The sequence below is a fragment of the Danio rerio genome, chromosome 9 (assembly GCF_052040795.2).
Source record: "Danio rerio strain M-AB ecotype USA chromosome 9, GRCz13ab, whole genome shotgun sequence".
Taxonomy (NCBI): Eukaryota; Metazoa; Chordata; class Actinopteri; order Cypriniformes; family Danionidae; genus Danio; species Danio rerio.
The window spans coordinates 4,367,729-4,391,359 of NC_141029.1; the positions used below are offsets into that span (position 1 = coordinate 4,367,729).

The window sequence follows — 23,631 nt, forward strand, 5'->3', positions numbered from 1 at the left end:
TGCGCGCCGCTTTGTTTAAACTGGAGCGAGTGGTTTTCAAGAATCGGTTCCTTCGAACGGTTCATTTCAATGAGGCGGTCTCAAAATTAATCAACGTTTTCACGTCACACGGTCAGGCGTCAACATCCACACGCCAGACTAGTCTACTTTCGATTAAATAATTCTAAATTACAGCTTTGAGGATCATGTTGAACAGACCGAACAACACAAGACGGATCTAAGAATCGATAAGCGAGTCTGTTCAAAAGAATCGACTCACAAGAAGTGAAAGGAGCGATCTGAGGAGGAGAGGCGCATCTGGAGACAATAGAAGGCAATGCAGAGCTGTGCTTTGTCGCGCTGACTGAGGGCTGTGCCGTCAAAAAACAGACACACTGAGATGATGGAGCGCTGAATTTGGATATATTTCTTGTTATTTTGAGCTGTGAGATACAAGAGGAAAACATGAATTCTGCTGAAGCGCCGGAGGACGGACCCAATGATTCGGACACGGATGCATTCTTCAAAACAGGTACGATGCGAGGAGAGATGGAGAGACAGGGATTTCTACAAACCCAGAGTCACATTTATGATTATTGGAGCACTTTCTTTTATATTTCACACTGTCTTTATGATGTTTACATGTTGCTATAGTTAATTATTCTTTTCATAAATTCCAAATTGCGGAATTTATTCAATTTATTTACAATACTGCTTAATTGAAATCGGCATTTGATTCATTGCGTTAAACATTATTTAGTGTAACTAGTATTTCCCTTCGTTCTTAACATTAAAATCATGTGTCATTGATTTAGTCATGGTTTGGTTTATGAAGTGTGTTATTTATACTAAACAAAAAAAAAAGAAAGAATAAGCACACTATACTGAAGATAAATTGATAGTAATCGGACAAATCAGACATGATGTAGATGAAGGATGTAGTTTGTGTAGGTTTACAGGTAGCTTGTGTGAGATGGGGATGCTGAGCTTTACCGTTATCCTGCTGTGATTGACAGCTAGACCAGCCCAGCCTATAATATACTGTTCCTGAACTGCTCGACGACTTCTCCTGCATGTTTTGGGTTATTTATTCTCACGCTGGGGTGCACAAAATGGCTGGTTTGTTGTAGGCTAATAAGTTTGACTGAAGTGTGAAAGCACATTCATTAAAGTAGGCTACATGCTAGGCTAATTGGAAAGTGACTGGGAGGATGGTATTTACAAACACTCCTCTGGTAATTTGTGTAAATAAAACTTTTTTTTTTTTGGAGCGTTGGAGGTGCCAAGAAGGTATTTAGTGGTATATGCTTATCCTCGCATTGAGGAGGTGCTTTTTATTGCTAAATGGTTAAGATTGACTTCTTCTATATATAAATTTTCAGGATGGTACAGTATTGTGTTGCACTGAACGACATGCTTTTAAAGTATGTATGATGTTTTCCTCATTGTAATGTTGACATCAATATTAATGGTAAATGTTAACTTGAGTATATTTGTCATACAGTATGAAGAGATGTGACAATAATGGCTATCTTTAAAACTGGGCATCGGATCAGTGTTGCGATAAAATACTGGGTCGTGTGCAGCTTTCGGAATTTTGTAGAAAGCTGTAAGGCTGTAATGTGAATGTACTGACATATTAGTCCTGCAGTTTATGTAGTGGGCTAGTCATTATGCTAATACACTCACTCTCTCATATGAACAAACACACATCAAACACAGTTCGAGTGAGGTTCAAGGTGAAGACTGTGTGTGTTGTGTGGAAAAGCTGAGACTTCACAGTCAAGGACAGGCTGATAAATAGCAACATGTTCAAACAACTGCAAGAAAAATCATTGGTATTTAAGGGAGTGATAGAAAATATTTTCTTGCAGGCTTATTTAGGAATTACTGCTATGATTGAGTACTGATCATGACAGAATCTGCGGACATATTTTGCTGTTTCTGTGGAGAATTTTGTAAAAAAAAAAATCTGTCAAGTATCATAACAAAATTTTGGGAGAATTTAGTTTATTTTTTTTAATTTACAAAATTTGGAAGAATTTTGTAAAAAGAAATCTGGGAGTATCATAAACAAAATTTTGGGAGAATTTTGTAAAGAAATGTACAAAATTTGGGAGAATTTTGTAAAAAAATATGGTAATATCATAAACAAAATTTTGGGAGAATTTTGTAAAAAAATTTACTAAATTTGGGAGAATTTTGTAAAAAAAATCTGGAGTTATCATAACAAAATTTTAGGAGAATTTTGTAAAAAAATTGTAAAAAATTTACAAAATTTGGGAGAATTTTGTAAAAAAAAGTCTAGGAGTATTATAACAAAATTTTGGGAGAATTTTGTAAAAATTGTAAAAACTGTACAAAATTTGGGAGAATTTTGTAAAAAAAATCTAGGAGTATCTTAAACAAAATTTTGGGAGTATCATAACAAAAAACTTACTATTTTACTAAATTACTAAATTAAAAATAATATATTTTTAACTTTTATTTACTGTTTACCATGCAAATCCAATTAGATCCACTTTTTAGGTAAACAAAGCAAGTTTCTCATATAATAGATCTACTAAAAAACTGAAAATATTACTTTACAAACTTTATTGTTATTAAATCATATGAACAGTTTCATATTAGTCAATAATATTACAGAAATTAATTTCAAAACAACTGAATAAATATAAATTTACACACATTTACACAAGTAAATAAATAGACTCAATGGTCGGCTAAAAATCTGCGGAAATCTGCGGATTTCTGCGCGCGCTGATTCTATGTGGGCCTTCTGATTAGCCACACAGAAGTGACTTTCCCAAGTTTCGCATAGAAGACTATTATTTAATAAGCTTGGTGGAAAAAAGCATGAAGGCCCTGATATTTCTGTTGTACACAAATCGTCATTCACTTGAGTAGTGTTGCAAAGATATTGAAATGTCTTTGATACGATACCTTAAAAAATATTGATATTCGATACCATTTTCGATACTGTGGGGAACAAATTCCGCAACATTATAAGTATGCAAATGAAGTAAAAAGGGATAGAATGCTTATTTCAAGTATGTCAGCAGTCCTTAATTAAAAAAAAGAACAAATTAGTACAATCTCATCTTATTTTCTGATTAAAACAAAACTGTTAAAATCTTAATATTGCTATTAATTATTCATCTGCCTTCTGTTGAGTGTAAAGTCAGCATTGATACTAACCAAAAGCAAGATTGTATCATTTTAAATATTTCAGTACTGATATTTATCGATATATAATTACACTGGGGTATTATAAAGTGTTTTATTTGTCTTGTAAAGGCCCCAATATTCTCAGGTAAGCTTTTATTCATTCGTGATTTAGGACAAAAGACAAATAGGCAGAGGAGTGGAATCATGTTAGTGAACATCCTGACACCACCCACTCAGCTGCTGGGAGATGTTAGATGAATATGTAAATATGTGGCACCCTTTTCTCTTAATAACAAAAGTAAACACTCATAAAACAACAGCGGTAAGAGAACTTGAAACTCGATTGCAGTGGATGCCCTTGTTTTCCATATTTATTGAAATATATGTAAATGGCACATATAGAGCCTGTGTTTCCTTTACAAATATTATTGAGAATATTACATATTCTATTCTAAAACATAAAATCCCTTACAAAAGCTAACACGTATTCTAATCTCATATATAAATCATATAAATAAATAAATAATGAGGCGATTTATTATAAAAGGAAATGTAATATTTATTATTTATATGAAAAAAATACTTTAATAATAATAATAATATTAATAATGATGATGATGATGAGTGTTATTATTATTATTATTTAATTATTATTATTATCATTATTATTATTTAATTATTATTATTAAGTAGGATATTGTTTATTTATTTTTTATTTTTTTAAAAGTCTACTTTTACAATTTGACACGTGCACATGTTTTCACAAGCTTTGGAGATGTAACAAAAATTCAGCTTTTAATAATAGTTCACCTATAGCTTTCGTCATGAGGCTGTGTTCAAAATGACATCAATGTTTTAAAAGTGCACTGCAAAGGGGCACACTTGTAAACATGAAGATCACTAAAACTGAACTGTAAAAATACTTTGAAAGCAAATTACACCTAAGAGTGATGACTTTAATGCTTTTTATTTAAATGTTAGAATGTTCTGTATGAATAGTGCATAGGGGGGATAACTGGCAATAGAACACAGCCAGGAACTATGTTTCTAACTGCTCTAGAGGTGTAGTTGCAAGTGCGCAAGTTTGCAATGCAGTTTTGCGAATATTCGTTGGAATGATGGATTTGGGAAATGACAAATCAACGAACTATGTTTGTAATGACGGTACTTGTGACCTTAGTTGGCTATCGATGGTTTTGGGAAACGCACCCCAGAGCATGAGTGTGACATAGTAAAGTGATGTAGCAAGAAAGCAACTCAAGCCCAGAAGGAACAAAAAAAAAAAAAACAGCTGTAATTTCTCAAATATTTGCAAACAACATGGATTATTAGATTATCAGACATATTTGCATGAGCGAATGCCACTGTGTTAAGTGCCAATTAATTTGATTTAGTGGTACTAAATGCTGTTTTGTTACACCTTGGCTGCGTCCAAAACAGCATACTTCCATACTATATAGTACGCTAAAATCAGTATGCGAGTCGAGTAGTATGTCCAAATTCATAGAATTCGAAAAACAGCATGCGAGAAGTACCCGGATGACTTACTACTTCCGGCGAGATTCTAGAGTGCGTTTAAATTTAAATGCAGTAGCTACTGAGTAGTAGGCGGTTTCGGACGCAGCCCTTGTCTTTGTTTATGCTGGGCTGAACAAGAAAACAGATTGCTGCCCCCAGTGGTGCAGAAAGACACATTCTGTTGGGCAGGTGGAGAACGTGGTTCTTGTTTCAGCCAATTTCTATCATTTGGTGTGTTCATGAGCAGCTTTTTGGTCTAGACAGGACCAGATGTGAGCCAATGCGAGGCAACGACACAGTTGGGTTTTGTTGGTGCTAGTTGTTTGTCATCGATCTTAAAATCTTCTGACTCTGCCAGAACTTTATAGGGGGAAAATTTGATCATGACAGCCATTTAATCAGCTGTTGGGGAATGTCAAACCAATGCTTAAAGGGTCACGAAACACCAAAACACATTTTTTGAGCTGTTGACAGTCGTATATGTGTCCCACACTGCTAAAAACACTATTAGGACACCTATATTTCACTAAAAAGTGTAAATTGGTTGTTTTTGCGTTATTTCAAGCAAATTCGTACTTCTGGTTTGAAACGAATTTTTGAAGCTGCGTCACGGCCATGAGACCATAGCGTGTATTCCAGCGTGCAGACTGGACGTCTGTGCCAGAGTGTGTCTTATTACGTCTTACAGCCTGCTGCATTAATGCATGAGTAAGGCTTGGTTCAAACCAATCAGCGCGCTCTATTGTGCAACTTCATTAATATTCATTACTGTCATAGTGTTCAGACGGCAGAGACGCCACGTTGTGTTGGCAAAACAAGCGTGAAGTGTTGCTTTTATAGTTTGCTGCCGTTAAGTTTTGTTTTCATTTTCTCTCTGTGAGAGTGCAGCTGGAGTCACGTGTGGATTAACAGTGTACGCGACGCTCGACAACAATAACTTACGTGTCTAAGGAGGAACATTGTTTACCTGAGAGCTGTTCTCATCTGCAAACTCTGAGATCCAGATTCGCTTGTAGTCTTCTCTTAATAAAGACGCGGCTCTAGTTGCTGGTGATTGTCCTGTCTCTACAGATTTGGTAAGTGAGCGACCAGTGCTCTTTGTTTATTCAGTTTGTTCGTATCCAACAAACTATTGCACCGAGTGTAAACATGTTAGCACCACAACCAAACTTTAACCTCGTGTAGGATTTTCACCGCATTTTGTGACCAGAATAACACACGTGGCTTTCTGACACTACCTGCCATGTGTATCTAAGTTTCCGGGAAATGCGGAGGGTTTTTTTTTCTCTCATTCGCCGTGTGGTATCAAACATTACATGAAAAATACACGCTTAGAGCAGTTCCTCGAATCAAATATCACGTTTGTGGCGAGGGACATGAATGAATTCCCTGAATGAAAGAGCCAAACTGCAGTTATAGTCCACCATTTAATAATTTGGCAAATAATTCGACTACAGATGTCCATGTAAACACAGTCATTTTCTCCCCTGTGTGTGTGTGTTTTGACTCTGAAACTCAGCGTGCCCAAATAGACACTCCCACACTATTCCTCTTTTCTTCCTCCGACACTCCCCCTAAACAGAGATGGACACGCCCACTTTTCTGACTTTTTCCAAAGTAGAGGTGTGAAAACACCCTGCTGAAACGAGGGGGTTTCATAGCCCTGTAAATACCACAGATTTTAGCCTAGGATTACAGAAAATTTCTAGGATTTCCAAAATGTGTCTCAGGCAACCAAACTGTGGCTGAAATCATCCAGTGTAAGCGGAGCTTAAGTCCAATCATAAAGTAAAAGCAAACCTCCTCAACAAGCTGTGCAGTTTAGATATTTTTTCACAACCGGTGCAGAATTAGATCCACACCAAGCAATCCTGAGGCTTTGATTTTTTTCTCCTAGAATATCAGAGCCTCCATATAACCAATACTGAGGCCTTTTTCTCACCTAGAACTTCAGAGCAAATCGAGAACAAAGTGGGCTATTTTTAGCCAGGATCATAAAGACATTGTTGAGTTGTGCGGAGTATTGGTTTTGAGATCTCCAGTGTCAATGATTTGCAGATGTTCGGAGGTCTGGGTGAGGTATCAAAGAGCCGTTTTTTTTACTGTGGTTTTACCCAGTAGAATGGAGGACATCTGCCTGCAAAACAGCCATCGGGCCGTCATCAGTAGATATACAGATACATCCTGGCGGCCCATGCCCCTGGGGCCAACAAAAAAGGCAGGAGGATATAATGGAGGAAGAGAGGAACAGAGTGAATGGGACTATAAATCCTCTTTTTTCTCTGCCACATCCAGTTGTAGTGGGTGTTTGCCCTCCTAGAGAAAAGGCGTTACGTGGCTGAGCGAACAGTAATCCATTCACAAGCACCGCTCTCAGCCATCTGAAGAGCTTTTATATACCTTTGACCACATGGCTCACTTGCTGCTTGTGTATTCAGTATTTAGGGTTGGATTAACCTCTATGCTAACACGGCGCTACGGCTAGAGTACCCATATGAATAGATGTTCATTTTAGCATGCAAGTGTATTTATTATGGGAATAGGAGCCTTGATATTAATTGGTTTAATAGTTCGAAAAGGACTTGCATTTGCATCTTTAAAAATATAATTAAAGTTTTTTGAATTACGCTTAAAGTCTACTGCTGAGGTTAAGATTAAGTCATTTGAAACTTGTATATTTAAATATGTTATAACTACACATTTTAGTAATTTGGTTTGAAGCAAATTCTGGGGTGCGTTTCCGAAAAACCATTGTTAGCCAACTAAGGTTGCAAGTTGTGTCGTTACAAACATAGTTTGTTGAGTTGGTGTTTCCCAAATCCGTTGTTCCAACGAACACTCGCAAACTGCGTCGCAAACTTCTATGCCTGCAACTACACCTCTGGAACTGTAGTTCCTGGCTGTGTTCTATTCCTTGTTATCCCCTTATGCCCTATTCATTTAGAACATTCTAGCATTTAAACTTGGAATGATTAAAAAAAAAGCATTAAAGTCATCTCTCTTAGGTGTCATTTGCTTTCAAAGTATTTTGACAGTTCAGATTTAGCGATCTTCATGTTTACAATTGCGCTACCTTCGCAGTCCTACTTAACAATAATAATAATAATAATAATAATAATAATAATAATAATCGTCATCATCATTAATATTATTGATATTATTATTAAAGTAGGATTTTTTTCATTTCCTTATAAATTTTAAATATTAAATTAAATTTCTTAATAAATATCCTCATTATTTATTTATTTATAAGATTTATATAAGATATTAAGATACGTGTTCGCTTTTGTAAGTGATTTTATGTTTTAGAATAGAATATGTAATTTTTCACAATAATTTTTGTAAAGGAAACATTGGGCCTGTATGAGCTGTTTACATATATTTCAATAAATATGGAAAGCGAGTGCATGTTTTTACCAAAACTAATAATGAATTTTTTTAATGCGTGTGCGTGTAAAACAATATAATTTGCTCAAAGAAATTATGGGGTTTTTCTCTAAAGAAGTAGTTACTTCCACTTTACTCCACGTTACTACTGCAACAGAGAAACTACGGGTTTTGGGAAACACTCGTCACTACATCGTCTTTTTCAAAACGATGCATGATACTATATTAGTTCAGCCGCGAGTTACATCGTTGTTTGGGAAACTTACCCCAGATCAGGACAGAGAAGGCTGCTTTAGTTTGCATGTGCTTTTTTTACACATTAGATGTTATCAAAACATACTTGAACGTAAATGTTTTCTTTCAAACTTTATTGCAAAGTACACTTTGTTTAAATTTTGTAAAAATGTATTGTGCTTTTAAATCTGTTTATGATTATAAAGTCAATTCAATGCAGTAAATAGATTGTTTTATAATAGTGGCACTTGATTTCATTAGAAAACCACAATCTCACAGAATTCGGATGATCTCATTCGTACAAATTAGTACTATTTGCTTATTCCCCAATGACGGTTGGATTTAGGAGGTGGGTTTGGTGTCACGACTCCTTTTTTTAAATTGTACATTTTCATACGACTGAACTCGTACAAATTTTTACGAATTAGCCACTAAACTGACAAAATAGTTACGTTTCCTCTTGACATCAGGCTGTAGAAAACTCTTTCTCTGGTTCTAAATTTTCTCAGTGATGTTAAATTTGAGTTATTGCACTACAGAGTACATTGGTTTGGATGCAGTTTTTGGGATAGAGAGGATAGCTGTTGGGAACAAAGAGAATGACCTCTTCTCTTTTCATTATAATTGTGCTGATGATCTTCTTTGTTATCCTCCCTGGTGTAATCTGTGAATTCCTACTGAGGTCATTTTAACACGTCTTCTGGAACAGCAAATTTGCTGTTATGACTTTATGTAAAGTTATGACTCTGTAAAACGGGCTCACACTGGGTGAGATGAAACTGCTTTTTTATGGATTGCCGAAATGCATCTTTTGAGTTTTTTATTTGTGAAAATCTGGGAATTATTGTCCCCTCTTAGGTAGTTATGATCTTAAGAACGTAATGTTTTTGTTCTATGCTAAAAATCATTAGAACATAAGGTAAAGATTTCATGAAGACATTTTTCTATTGTAAATATATCAACCCAGCAGACACACATCTCATAAAACTTTAATATTAGGTTAGATTTAGGTCACCAGCATCAAAGGACAATGTTTTTTGACGTCCAATAATGATGTGAAATGATGTTGATATTTGGTTGATCTTAGGTTGTGTTGACTAAAATCCAACATCTTTAACCAACGTTATATTGACGTCAAATAATGACAATTATTCATCAGGTATGGCTACCAAAATCCAACATCTGATAGACGTGATATTGGTAACATCCACGTCAAGCTGTAACATCTTTAGACGTTGATAGTTTGTTGTTTTCAAGCTGCGTTGATAAGTAACCAAAATGCATGTCTGTCCAATGTTGGACATTGATGTCGGCCTGACGTTGGATTCTGACCTATTTTCAGTTCCAAACAAAATGCAACGTTCTGTTGACGTCCTGTGCCTGCTGGGGAAACTTGATTAGTGATGCGCATTGCTAAGCCTTTTAAAACTTTTAAATTCATTTTTTTAGTATTTAGATTTTTCTGAAACAATCAGATTCCAGATTTTCAAATACTCTCAGCCAATCTTGACCAATTTTTTATCCTACAAAAAATTATCGGAAATTATCGTGCAAAAAACAAAATATTAGTACAAATTTTCGGAAAGTTTATCTATGCAGCTTTTAGTGATGTATAAATCCCAATGTCCAATTATTGACACATGTCTTTATTATGATTATCTGATCAATACATCAGCTAGGGGAAGGCTAGGTACATTTTAGGCACACAAGGAAGACTATTTGCGAATCCAGTCTGGAAGTTGGTTCCAACATTGGTTTTGCGAGCAATTATTTAAGTCTACGTTCCATAGGCAGTAAAATAGTAGATTTCTTCTGCATATTTACAGTATGGGAATTCTGTTTAGTTTGTTGTCTAAACCGATACTATACAAATATGCAACAGCCTATGTGAGAATATATGTGTCAGTCTGTTGTGGGAAGTTGGTTGATAGTGCTGCCCTGAGGAAAGATTTCCTCTGTGAGTGACACTGCTGGACACACTTCACCGCTTTCTGTCTCTCAGACCCAAACAATGTAGTTTCTTCAGTTTAACACCAATTTTCATGTTCTTTACTGACACAATGTGTGATATAAACATATGTTGCTCATATGAGCGGCAGTATTTTTTTTGGAGTGTGTCCTTTTATCCACAACACTAACCACCATACACAGTTAATGAAAAGCAGAGCTGGAATCTCCTGAGCAACTGATATTAAAGTCGGAATGAAAACACAAGTCGAAACTTTTCATAGTCGGAACTCCTCTCATTTCTATATGTGCATATTAGTGCTTGTTCTAAACCAGGGGTGTCCAAACTTGGTCCTGGAGGGCCGGTGTTCTGCAGATTTTAGCTCCAACTTGCCTCAACACACCTGCAAGGATGTTTCTAGAAAGCTTAGTAAGAGCTTGATTAGCTAGACCAGGTGTGTCTGATTGGGGTTGGAACTAAACTTTGCAGGACACCGGCCCTCCAGGACCGAGTTTGGATATGTTATCAAATACCATAACCTTCATTTCTCTCTCTATACAACGTTTCTTCACTGGAATGTCATTAGGATGGGGCTATTAGGGCATGTCTCATTTCTGCCCTGCTTTCGTCCATTCGTCATTCTTTCTTTCTTTTTTTTAGCAACACCATCTTTTTCCAATGCTAACAATCATCTTCCAATGATCCAATCAGGTCCCAAAGCACGAAATCATACACTCCCTACATTTTTTTTTTTTTGATTTCAGAATGGTTGCAATTGGATGTATGTCACAATTCAATTCAATTCAAGTGTGTTTGTATAGCATTACAGTAATCCATCCTAGAAGTCATAAAAGCATGAACTAGCTTTTCTGTATCTGAAATGGATAGCATGCTTCGTAATGAGAAAAAAGGACAATCTTAACTTCTCTTTCATAGCGAGTAACATTTAAATGTGTATTTGAAGTCTCCTAATTTGCTCCTAAAGCATTCATGACTCAGTCGCTACCCTTCAAACGTGATGCTGTACTGATGGCCTGTTTTGGTTTTGGCAGACCTGCATCTGTTTCCACTCAGCGTAGTCAGAAGAGAGAAGTGGAAATTGGCTTTGGCAAGTAAATAAAGCATGTTTGCCAGTTGGCCAGTCATGTTTATAATGTTGTTATTGACATAATGACCTGTGCTATTTGCTGAAAATATACAAAGGTGAAATAACTACATAATTCTATAGTTACACATTTGCATTGATAAAGTATGAAGTAGCTGGTTTCAGTATCTTATGCTCAAAATGAAAAAAATGTCAAAGTGAATTAGCTTTTTTTAAACAGAGTCGATTTAGCAGACTATTGCAGTAATACGATTTTTTACTACTCAATTTTGGAAATGATGGCCAAAAAGGTACTAGATGGTATGTATCTATATCTTTTAAAATTGTTAATTCACTTTTTTTGTTCAAGTTTAAAAAATTTTCAACTACGTTTTCGTGAGAATCACCCACATACCGTTGTATGTACAGCTATATTACAATCATTTAGATAGAAAGTGAGAGAGCGAGAGAGAGAGAGAGAGAGAGAGAGAGAGAGAGAGAGAGAGAATAATTACATAATGAAGAATCATAATTATATTGCATTGACCAAATGATTCTGCATCCAAGTCTGGAAACTGCAGATAAAATCCGACAATTCCAAAGTCTGATTCTGACTGATTGGTCTGACATACAGCAAGCAATACACACAGCCAGTGCTGGAAAAAAAGCCTTGGCTTCCTGCCAAAATGTGTGTGTGTGTGTGCGTGCTGAGCATAACCCCTTTCCCCCCCACACCAGTCTGTCTGTGCCCTTTTCACGGGCTCCTGAACAATAGCGGATGATGCTCACACAATACTCTCACTAACAGCCAGCGAGTGTTTGTCTGCCACATCCCCTCTTTTCCCTTCATTTATTGTGCTTTTCTGTTTTCCAGCTCGCATTTTCCAACCCTCAAATGTCTTTACCTCTTCACTTTTCTCCTACACTCATTTTGTAAACCTTTTCCCCAGTGCATATATTGAAACATTGCTGCACATACATATTTATTTGCATAATGTAGTTTATACTGTAAAAAAATACACTTATTACATTACCTTACCCCAACCCACCCGTTTGACAAGTTTTGAATGGCATAAGACCCCATTAAGTATGATTTTCAACAGTTTTGAATTAAGATCTCCTCATAAACCTCATCTATATTGAAATACCTACGTCATACTCATGTCATTAGCTAAATTTGTGTCCTTGTAATTCAAATCAACTCAATTCACTTTTATTTGTATAGCGCAGGGGTGGCCAACCCTGTTCCTGGAGAGCCACCTTCCTGCAGATTTCAGTTGCTACCCATATCAAACACACCTGAACCAATTAATTGGGACCTGAACACCACATGATAATTACAGGCAGGTGTGTTTGATATGGGTTGCAACTGAAATCTGCAGGAAGGTGGCTCTCCAGGAACAGGCTTGGCCACCCCTGGTATAGCGCTTTTACAATGTTGTTTGTGTCAAAGCAGCTTCACATAAATAATCATCGTAAATTGAAACAGTGTTGTTCAGTGTTTAGTGTCAGTTCAGCTCAATTCAGTGTGGTTAATTAGTCACTATTGAGGGCCTGAACACTGAACAGCAAATCCATCGATGCATAGCTCTACCGATCCCAAACTATCCAAGCTAGTGGCGACCGCGGAGAGGGAAAAAAAATTCACCAATTGGCAAGAGTGAAGAAGAAAAACCTTGAGAGAAATCAGACTCAGTTGGGTAAGACCATTTTAATTTCTCCGCTGGCCAAACGCCTTGTAAACCACCAAAAACAGAACAAACACACACTAATAACAATAACAATAATAAATGATTAAATAACACGTGAGCTAATTAACCTTAAAACTCACATAAATGTCATTTAAACTGAATCCCATCTCAAGTAATAGAATCTACAGCTATAATGTTCTGATTTTTGTCCTTTGATACAACTATAATATGTAAGAACAGGGCTTTACATTAACACCTGCCAACCCGCCAAATGCGGGTAGATTTCAGCTTTGGGAGGTTAGACAGTCACTCCCACTAGCCACTTTGGCTAGTTGAAAATAATTTTTAAATTGTGACTTTCTTAAAAGCAGGGTTCGACTATAAGAATGACCCAATATGCGTGCAAATGTAATCTTAGAATAGAGAAACAGCACGGCTAACAAAAAAATTGCATTCGTGCGAGCAGAAGAAAGCAGATGAATTCCGAATGAGAGGATGATCACTCGTGCTAATAGCTGATGTGGTGCGCGCGACTGTTTAAAGCGCGTACGCGCTCCTGCTTCCTTCCTTGAAGCACGCGTACCTGGAACGCAACTGTGATCGGATCTCTTTCAAATAGTCAGGCAAAAAAGTAATGCTAATGCACACATAGTCTTGCTGCTTTCAAGAGCTCCAAATATGTCTTTTTGTAAGCAGCACCGGTTGCTTTCGCTTTGAACAGAATATTAATTGGCCTTAACCATGTGATCATCCTTCCATTATTTTTGTTTATGGTTTAATTATCATTTTTTACAACAACATTTGCTTTAATATGAGATGAACTCTCCATTTATGTGCAGTTAACTGGTGATCTGAGAGACCTTTAGCGAGGACAGATTACTGTGCTTATTTTTGATACATGACAATAATTATTTTTAAAAGTCGATTGTTTTCTTTGTTTTTTAAAAGATATGTTTTGTTAAATAAAAAGTATAGTATACAGCTTTATTTAGCTTGTTTGACACATTTAAAATTTGTGGCTAAGAAATAATTTTTGTTTGGTGTGGTCAGAGATAAATTAGGTAAATCCTTAATTTTGAGTTCTGAAAAGTCAGGTGAAATAAAAACAGTTTGCAGTATAATACTATGAAACCAGGACCCATTTGCTCATACACGACACACAAAAACGTGAAATGAATGAGGAGGCATGTGGACATAACACAACATCTAAATCAAGTAATTTTACCATGTCAAAGTCATATTTATGCATATATAAATATTTTCCCAACAACAAAATTGTGGCTAGTGAAAATGCAGAGTGGCTAGTAACGTTGGAAAACTACTAGCCACTGTGGCTGGTGATCAAAAAAGTTAATGTAAAGTCCTGTGTAAGAATATAGTTGTTGCGTAGGGATGCTTTATTATGAGAACGGTCAGACAGGCAGGGGTCAAAAACCAGCATTAACATTGTAGTAGAAAATCCGGTAGCGTAATCCAAAAACAGGCAAAAGGTTTATGGCAGGCAGCAAAGAATCAAAACATGATAAACAGTCCAAAGTCAAAAACAGGAAACAAGGATACCCACTTGTGTAAAGACGGCAACAGCTAAACAATACTTGGCAACATGTGTGTGGAACAGACGTGTTTAAATAGTCCAAATAATCAATGGTCATGAGTATCAGCTGTGAGTGTCTTATCAGTCAGGATCTGGAACCGGTTGTGTGTGTGTGTGTTGCATGATTGGGTTTTGTAGTCTATTATGAGGCAGGATTGTAGTTCGTGTAAGTGGTTAGATCGCAGGTGATCATGACAATGGTAATATAAATGATATAATTACACAAATTTTACAAATATCCCTAGAAGATATAATTCACATCTGAGGACAATGTTTGCTAGTTTACACTTAACTACAGCTAAGTAACCCCTATTCTCTTTCACACACACAGTTATAGTGTGGCAGATGGCTAATTGGCTGGTTGGAGGCAGTGGATTTATAGCACGAGCGGGAGCAGATTTGAGTGGATTATCTAGTCATGATATGACGTTGAGGGAGATGGGGTTTAGCGAGAGGGATCCCCATTTCCGCAGTCTGTTCCTGCGCGAGGAAAACATGGACCGACACTTAGCACTGAAGGCTAATGGAGTCAGATCTCATTAGCTGATCGTCTGCTTTGAATGAGGCTTTTAGATGGATTGGGGGAACTATTCCCTAAAGACCTTTGAGTCTGCATCTGTGCTTCACTGATAAAGACGCTGCTCTATTCACCATTCCAACTGCTAATTCTGTTTGTTCTTAATGCACAATGGTAGATTACGCCTGCGGAGTTCAATCTTTTTTGTATAAAAACAATGATGCATATGGTATACTCTGGTCAAATTTGAATATGCATTTCTGTCAAGACAATCCCCTGATATACATTTAAGCACTTACTAGATCTGCAAGACAATCAACTCATGAACTCTACTGTCTGATTATTGGCTCAAGAGTACATCACTTTTTTACACATGATAATTTACTTCGGGTCAGCCCTGTAGGGGCTTTTCACACTTGAAATAGTTAACATTGGGTCAACATAAACCACGGGTATCGTTCTTATTTCCATGTATTCTGGTGCTAACGATAATGATTGAATAAATGCAGCAAAATGTGCTGTAAATCCGTGGTCCCCAACCCCCAGGCCAGTACCACTCCTTGGATCAATTCGTACTGGAGCATGCAAGAAAATAATCAATTATTTCTATTTTATTTATTATCTGAGTCTGAACAATCTTTTATTATGAAAAATCGTTTATTTTGAAAAATGACAGTATTCTCACTGTTACATCTTGGTCACTTGAGTGCCAAAAATGTACCCACAAGCTAGCAAAATGAGTAAGAAACAGATGCCTCTGAAAAGTTTTTTTGCCAAAGGGAAAAAGCCCTGGGAAAGACCCACGAACTGGCAAGGAATGCATCCGCAATCCATTTATTAAAGAGCCCATATTATACATGAAATAGGGTCATATCTTGGTTGTAAGGGTCTCCACCAACAGTTTAATATGCATGCAAGGTCAAAAAACACTTTCGTGATCTTATAATCTGCATTTATTTTTACCTAATTATCCCAGCGACTCCTGTATGAATCGTCCAGTGATTCATTTGTTCCCAAACCCCTCCTTAGCACGAAGCTAATCTGCGCTGATTGGACCAATGACAGTCTGTTGCGATTGGTCGACTGCCTTCAGTCAGAGAGTGAAATGCCAAACAGCTAATCAGCAATATAAAAGTAATCACAGTTCATACACGCTCGATAGTGTAGGCGTGGATTTTAGCTGCCAGTGGGTCAATGTAAATACAGACTATGGACTTGAAAATACAGACGACTAACTATTTTATTGAGCAAAAACTCCAAAAACAGTTGAGGAGATCTCCTAGCTTCTTACTCTGCTCTTTTCACAGACACACACACACATATTGCACACACACACACACGCACTTAACCCTGCTCCGGACGACAACGCGCGCGCACGCGCACACACACACACACACACACACACACACACACACACACACACACACACACACACACACAAACACACACACACCTCCGGACGACAGCGCGCGCACACGCACACACAGACACACACACTACTCCTCGTCCACGGAGCTCCGTTAACAAAGCAGCACGCGTCGCGTTTTTAACGTGACTTTGCACGCGATAAGAGAATATAGCCAGTTAACCTGATACAGTACACGCGGTTACAAGTAACAAATCACAACTAAATACATTTGCAAGCTAGAGTCAACGAGGCAACTTTAATCGCACATACTTACACTTGAGAAATGGAGGAAGAAAAATCCATCCTGACGTCCATCAGTAAGTTACTCTTTACTGATCCTTCCTTTAACAAACGCTGATGAAGTATTCTTTGTAGCATGTAGTTTCCAGAAGTTTCCAGTAGTTTCCAACTGCTTGGCTATAATGCTGAGGTTTCATCTTTGGGTAGAGACTCAATATATCCATCTGCAGTGTGACTTCAATCGACCGGCATGTTTGTTTGTGTGTGTGTGTGTGTGTGTGTCTGGGTTTCTGCGTCAGAGGGCGGGGCCTCAGGTTTGAAATCTCCCGGGTTTGCGCGTGCACGTGAATAACTTGGTTTCGTTCGTACGTCATGGCGAAACACCTAATGAATCGGTATCAAGGCGACTCGTTTGAAGCACTATGAGTCGACTCTTTTATAGATGAATCAACCGTTTTAAACACTGTAATCTTACAGATTTAAGCCTTAGCTGGATACTTCACTTCACTTAGAGCTGTGTTACACACTACATGGAGGGGAATTTTCAAAAACCCATAATATGGGCTCTTTAATAAATCAGGTGAATCCAGTATGTCTATGCAAGACAAAGATCAACTACTGGAAATTACAAATGACGGCAAATGACATTCTCATATAACATCTTTTCCACATTGAAGATTGTTTTTTCCATTGGAGGCGCACAGCTTGTTGGAAGTGACGTGCTTGCACCTTCCAGGCGCACACAGTTGAAAACACCTCCAACCCTCCTTTAAATAGTTAAATGTTGTCTGGTGTGGCAGTGGCGCAGTAGGTAGTGCTGTCGCCTCACAGTAAGAAGGTTGCTGGGTCGCTGGTTCGAACTTCGGCTCAGTTGGTGTTTCTGTGTGGAGTTTGCATGTTCTCCCTGCGTTCGCGTGGGTTTGCTCCGGTTTCCCCCACAGTCCAAAGACATGTGGTACAGGTGAATTGGGTAGGCTAAATTGTCCGTAGTGTATGAGTGTGTGTGGGAATGTATGTGTGTGGATTTTTCCCAGAGATGGGTTGCGGCTGGAAAGGCATCCGCTGCATAAAAACTTGCTGGATAAGTTGGCGGTTCATTCCGCTGTGGCGACCCCGGATTAATAAAGGGACTAAACCGACAAGAAAATGAATGAATGAATGTCTGGTCTGTGGTGATAAAAAGGTCGGGGTCCACTGGGGTAAATAACTGGCTTTTCTTGTAGTTTTTCATTGAGAAAAAAAAAAAAAACTGACAATTTGGCTGTTTTACAACATGCAGGGTTTCTGGGATACATGCTTTGGAGCAGAGTTTCTAAATCCCAGTCAAAAGCGATGTCAACCCCACTTGGAATTCTATATACAGTCCCAATCTTACTTTGTGATAAAACCAAACCGAGAAAGGAGACACTTTTCAAATGCAAAGTGACAAAGTAAGACAATAGAAGCTAAATTAAATTAAATCACAGGAAGCACAACATTATGTAGATGTTTTGACAAGTCTCAGTTAATTTAGCATAGTGTACATAACACGTTTCTTCTTTAATCAACAAAGAACAAATAAATATGAAGATTTAGCACAATAAGTTGTAGTATTATTGTAGATTTTATATAAATGTCTGCCTCCCTGAGCTATTGACTACTCATGTGAAGTCTGTCTTATCTGTCTCACTGATTAGCCAAAACATGACCAGTTACAGGCAAAATAACTATTGATGATCATGTCCTAACAAGAAAAGGTTAGATTAGAATATAGCCAAACAATCCCAGAGATAGATTGCGGCTGGAAGGGCATCCGCTGCGTAAAAACTTGCTGGATAAGTTGGCGGTTTATTCCGCTGTGGCGACCCGGGATTAATAAAGGGACTAAGCCGACAAGAAAATGAATGAATGAATGAATGAATCCATACTCATAATCACTATGTTGGATGCAATTATTATAGCAAGGTGACTGGGTAAGAGTATTGCTGAAACAACAAGGCTTGTGGATTGCTGCCAATCAGAAGTGGTGATAATTTATCAACAGTGGTCTGCAGAGGGAGCAATCAGTGACAGGGTGTTGGGTGACCAAGGCACCTTAATGCACGAGGACAACAAAGAGTATCCTGTCTGGTCTGAACCACTTGATCAAGGGTCTCCAATCTTGGTCCTTAAAGGGCCAGTGTCCCTGCAGAGTTTAACTCCAACTTGCCTGGAAGTTTTAAGTATACCTAGTAAGACCTTGATTCACTTGTTCAGGTGTGTTTGATTAAGGTTGGAGCTAAACTCTGAAGGACACTCCAGGAAGAATTTTGGCGACCCCTGTATTATATAGTCTGTTGTGGCACAAGTGACGAAAATGTAGTGATGCTAATAAGAAGAATGTCATGACACACAATGCATCACACTTGTCTGTGTATCTGGCTTTGTTGCAGCAGACCCAAGAAAGTGCCTACAGCTTTACAACTTCTTGTTTGGTTTTATTGAATCAAACTTAAGTTCATTTGCTTCTTTATTGCAGATCTTTAGGGCAGTTGTGAGTCACACTTTGGTGTACACCAAGCAAATGCACCAAAACTCAACTAAAGAGGCTGTCTTGATCTGCTTCCAAACAAAAACTCTGGAGCTTGAACTGACACATTTTCAGAAAGTAAAAAAAGTTCTCACTCTCTCTAATGAACCACCACTAACAAATCCCAGTCCATGCCCTAGGTCAGGGGTGGCAGACCCTATTTCTGGAGAGCCACTTTCCTGCAGATTTCAGTTGCTACCCATATCAAACACACCTGAACTAATTAATTAGGACCTGAACACCACGTCATAATTACCGGCAGGTGTGTTTAATATGGGTTGCAACTGAAATCTGCAGGAAGGTGGCTCTCCAGGAACAGGCTTGGCCACCCCTGCCCTAGGTTTAGCTCTGATGCAAGTTTTATTTTTAGATAAAATAAATGTTTGGTTGTTCTATGTTTGTGTAACCCCACCGGTCCCACGCCACCTTCCGCATGGAAGTCGATTGCTCCAACAAGGAGGCTAAAGACCATGGCCTCTAGCTTCTGTCGCTAGAGCACCTTTAGAGGTCAGAGGTTTACCTGCACAGCACTTACTAGCTGGCCTCCGTTACACTTACCCCCCTAAACCTCACTCCCATCCGGGTCACGGCACCAATGCAACCCCACCGGTCCTACGCCACCCAACCCTCTCTGAGCTGGTTTCGAACTGGCGACCTTCCGCATGGGAGTCGATTGCTTCAACAAGGACGCTAAAGACCATGGCCTCTAGCTTCTGTCGCTAGAGCATCTTTAGAGGTCAGAGGAGTGAGGTTTACCTGCACAGCACTAACTAGCTGGCCTCTGTTACATTTGTCTAAGGAAACTAGTCTACTGTTGTAACTATAATATGTACACATTACAGTCTTGAAGTAAATAACTTGTTCGCTTAAGAGATGTGATATGTAAACAGTCTACCAGAGACACCACCCCTTGGGAGTAAGCATTTCTATCCAATAAACAGAAGACTTTAGCGCACATGTGGTTCTGTTTACAATTTCTGGTTCACTTGCAGAAAGGGCAGTGTGAAGACAAACCACACCAAAAAATAAATAAAAATCAACATCCCTTTTGGGCCGAAAAAAAGCAAGTTAGCTAGCAGACTTTCATTCATTCATTTTCTTGTCGGCTTTGTCTCTTTATTAATCTGGGGTCGCCACAGCGGATTGAACCGTCAACTTATCCAGCAAGTTTTTTTACGCAGCGGATGCCCTTTCAGCCGCAACCCATCTCTGGGAAAAGCTAGCAGACTTCCCTGATGTAAAAAAAAAGTTTGTTATCATAGATTTTCCTTGTCTGATGAGCAAATGCTTTTCTTTTACATCACTTGGACATGTTTACTGTGGTGACAATGTGGGGCGACAGTGAGCTGGTGGAGAGAATATGATGTTCTGAGTTTCCTTTCTGGGAAATATAGATGTACAATTGACATTTGCTAACCTAAATTATGTCCCTGAACAGGTGCACTAATTCATGACAGCAGTGTTCCCTAGTGGAGTTGGCCTCTTTTTAGCAGTGTAATGGATCCTGCAAAACTCAACATATTTTTGAGTAATGGTTTGAGTGAGAATGATTTAGAGTTCCAAGATGTTGCTCTGGCCTTTGGGTTCACAGTTGAGCTTCTTCAGATTTGATTGACCAAAAAGTTTGGTCCACGGCAAGTTCACCTCAAACTAAAGGATTTGGAGAATTTACAGCAGTGTTTTGGTATTAGATGATCCCTTCAGGGCTCGGTTTTTCAAAAGGTTTAATCCGGATCAAATTGATCCAGATTTAGTAATTCTGTTTTTGCGATCCGTGATCAGGTAATCCAGCTTACTTTTTGAGCCAGTTTTTCAAAGCAACATCGGATTGGATCAATCTGATCTGGATAGGAACTTTTCAGCATCACTAAATCTGGATTACCAGTGCTCAAACAGGATAGGAAATCACAATGTAGAACTATAGATATGTAAAGAGCGACAAGTAGAATAGCCAGCGTGGGGTCAATATAATTTTTTTTTTTTAATGAAAACTAAGAAAATGTAATAAATATTAAATTAATAATAATAATAAATAAGAAAAACAAGAAAAAGCCCACCCCATCCTTTTCCAGCAGTCCGCTCATCTGAGACCTACAACACAAACACTGTACATTGAGGATATTTATAATAAGTTTCAAATATAGATGTAAATTTAAAAAATACTTAATGTCAAAAACTCCACAATAATCTCAGACTTCCTCATCTGACGTGAAGCGTATCCTTTAGGAGGGGCATCTCAAGTCTGGCCTTGGTTTGCTGCCGTTTGGTTAGAGTCAGTTGTTTCTCTGCCAGGCGAAGCTGTGCTTCTGCCCTTTCAGTCTCTTTTTGCAATTGTTGAAAGAGATTTCAAAAATCAGTCATTGCCATTTCTTGCAATTTTTGTTTATTCTGTAATCATTGCTATCATCATTAATAAATATTCTAATAAGAAAAATATTTTCCATTGTGATGAATACATATATATATATATATATATATATATATATATATATATATATATATATATATATATATATATATATATATATATATATATATATATATATAAATTAGTGACGGAATAAAATGTATTGTTTTTGGTCAGTTTTGACAGCTGTTTGGGGGATTATTTTATGAGGCCAAATTCTTTCTACTTTGCTGGAGGCCTATACCGAAAGGCTGAATACGTTAAAGCCAATAATCACTATAGCCTGACAGATGAACAAATAAAATTAAAACCTTATGAATGAATAGTATATCTCGTAAGATACTGCATGATCCAAAAATAGTATTGTTTAATAAATTTTTTAAGTTTTCATGACATTTTAGGCATGAAATCCACGCTAAATCCACCCTTCTGAGAGGATCAGTTTAATCCATGTTTTTTGGATCAAAGTGATCCAGATCCTACAAAAAAGGTCCGAAAAACCCAAACTTAAGGTTTGATCCGGATCAAAACAAAGATTGGATTACGTGATCTAATCCGATTATGTAATCCGTTTTTTCTTTTGAAAAACCCATTTTCAAGATTTGATCCAATCCCTTATCCAAAATCCTAGTGGATTACTTTTGAAAAACCAGGCCCAGGAGTCTTGGATTAAGGGTGGGGTAAAGGATATTTTGTTTGTTTGGCATTTTGGTTTCTTGTGCGCAGGACCTTCATATTTTTAAGAAACTGTTTTGGCTGTGCATGGCTCTTGTTGTGGAATTTTATATCCTTCAGGTTATTTTTTTGGTTTGCTGTGTAAGTGTCTTTATAAACAGGGATTAACAAGTGAAGGTTTCCAAGGATTATGTCATTAAGTTAACACTTTTAAGTCATTTAAATCTGCATTTGCGGCAATGTGGAACAGTATTTCGATCCTTGATGCAGAAAACTGTTTGTTAGGGGTTCATGTGGAAACGTCTTTACATCAGAGTCAGTGGCTTTTGGATGAATCACCTACCCTAGCTGTGTCTGCTAAATATGATCAATCTGTAGTCGGTTAGATTCATTTCAGAGACATTTGAGAGTGAAAGTGAAAGCCTTGACATGTGGCCAAATAGTTTCCAAATGCACACACAGCAGTGGAGTGGGCAGCCAGTTTCGCTGTGGTTTTGTTTGGTGCCTTGCTCAAGGGTCTCACCTCAGTCGTGGTTTTGAGGATGGAAGAGAGCATTCACTTCACTCGCCAACAAATCCCTGCTGGTACCAAGACTCGAACCTGCAGCCTTTGTTTCAGAAGTCAGACTCTCTAATCATTCTAACTGTGCCGATGATTCATGTTGTTTAATGAAATGAGACGCCCTTTCCTTTGAAGCCGCTTCTCAGCTGTTCCCCACTGATCTTGAAAAGAAGCTTTAAGATGTAAGCACAGTCCCACAGCTCTACTCCAAACATATGTGCAGTCAAATGGGGTGTGAAATGCACTGAAATCCACATTTCACATGAAAATGCATGACTGATTAATTTCCCTCCAGTTTTTGCTGGAAGCTTCTCATAAGAGGATCTAACTAGCCGGCTGTCAGACAAATGAAAACCGTTTTAAAATCTTTCCTTCTGTACTTGCATTTAGATATGTATTTCAGAGAACACTTTTTAACCCTAATGTCATTCCAATGCCCTGATACTTTTGTTTATTTTTGTAACACAAATTAAGATTTTTTTAGATGAAGTTCAAGAGCTCTCTTATCCTCCATAGAAAGCAAAAATCTTGGGTTGTTTAAAGTGCAGAAAAGCATTGCCAAAACATTCCATGGGTCTTGAATGGTTCAACTCTAATCACACAAAGCTCCAAGTACACTTTTGTGTGCCAAAAAACCTAAAAACCTGTGACTTTATTTGCCAAAGTCTTCT

General features: G+C 37.8%; 1 protein-coding gene across 6 annotated transcripts in view; it reads left to right on the forward strand.

The window, feature by feature from the left end:
• Nucleotides 1-293: 293 nt before the first annotated feature.
• The window catches only part of kalrna (kalirin RhoGEF kinase a), a 273,541-nt gene continuing 250,203 nt past the window's right edge, over nucleotides 294-23,631 (forward strand). For all 6 annotated transcript variants that reach the window (XR_015499039.1, XR_015499040.1, XM_087267317.1 and 3 more), the window contains exon 1: nucleotides 294-511. Coding sequence is in view for 4 of the 6 variants with exons in the window: in XM_087267317.1 (XP_087123443.1) it covers nucleotides 445-511 (67 nt within the window). In the remaining 2 variants the exon portion in view is untranslated. The remainder of the gene's footprint in view (nucleotides 512-23,631) is intronic.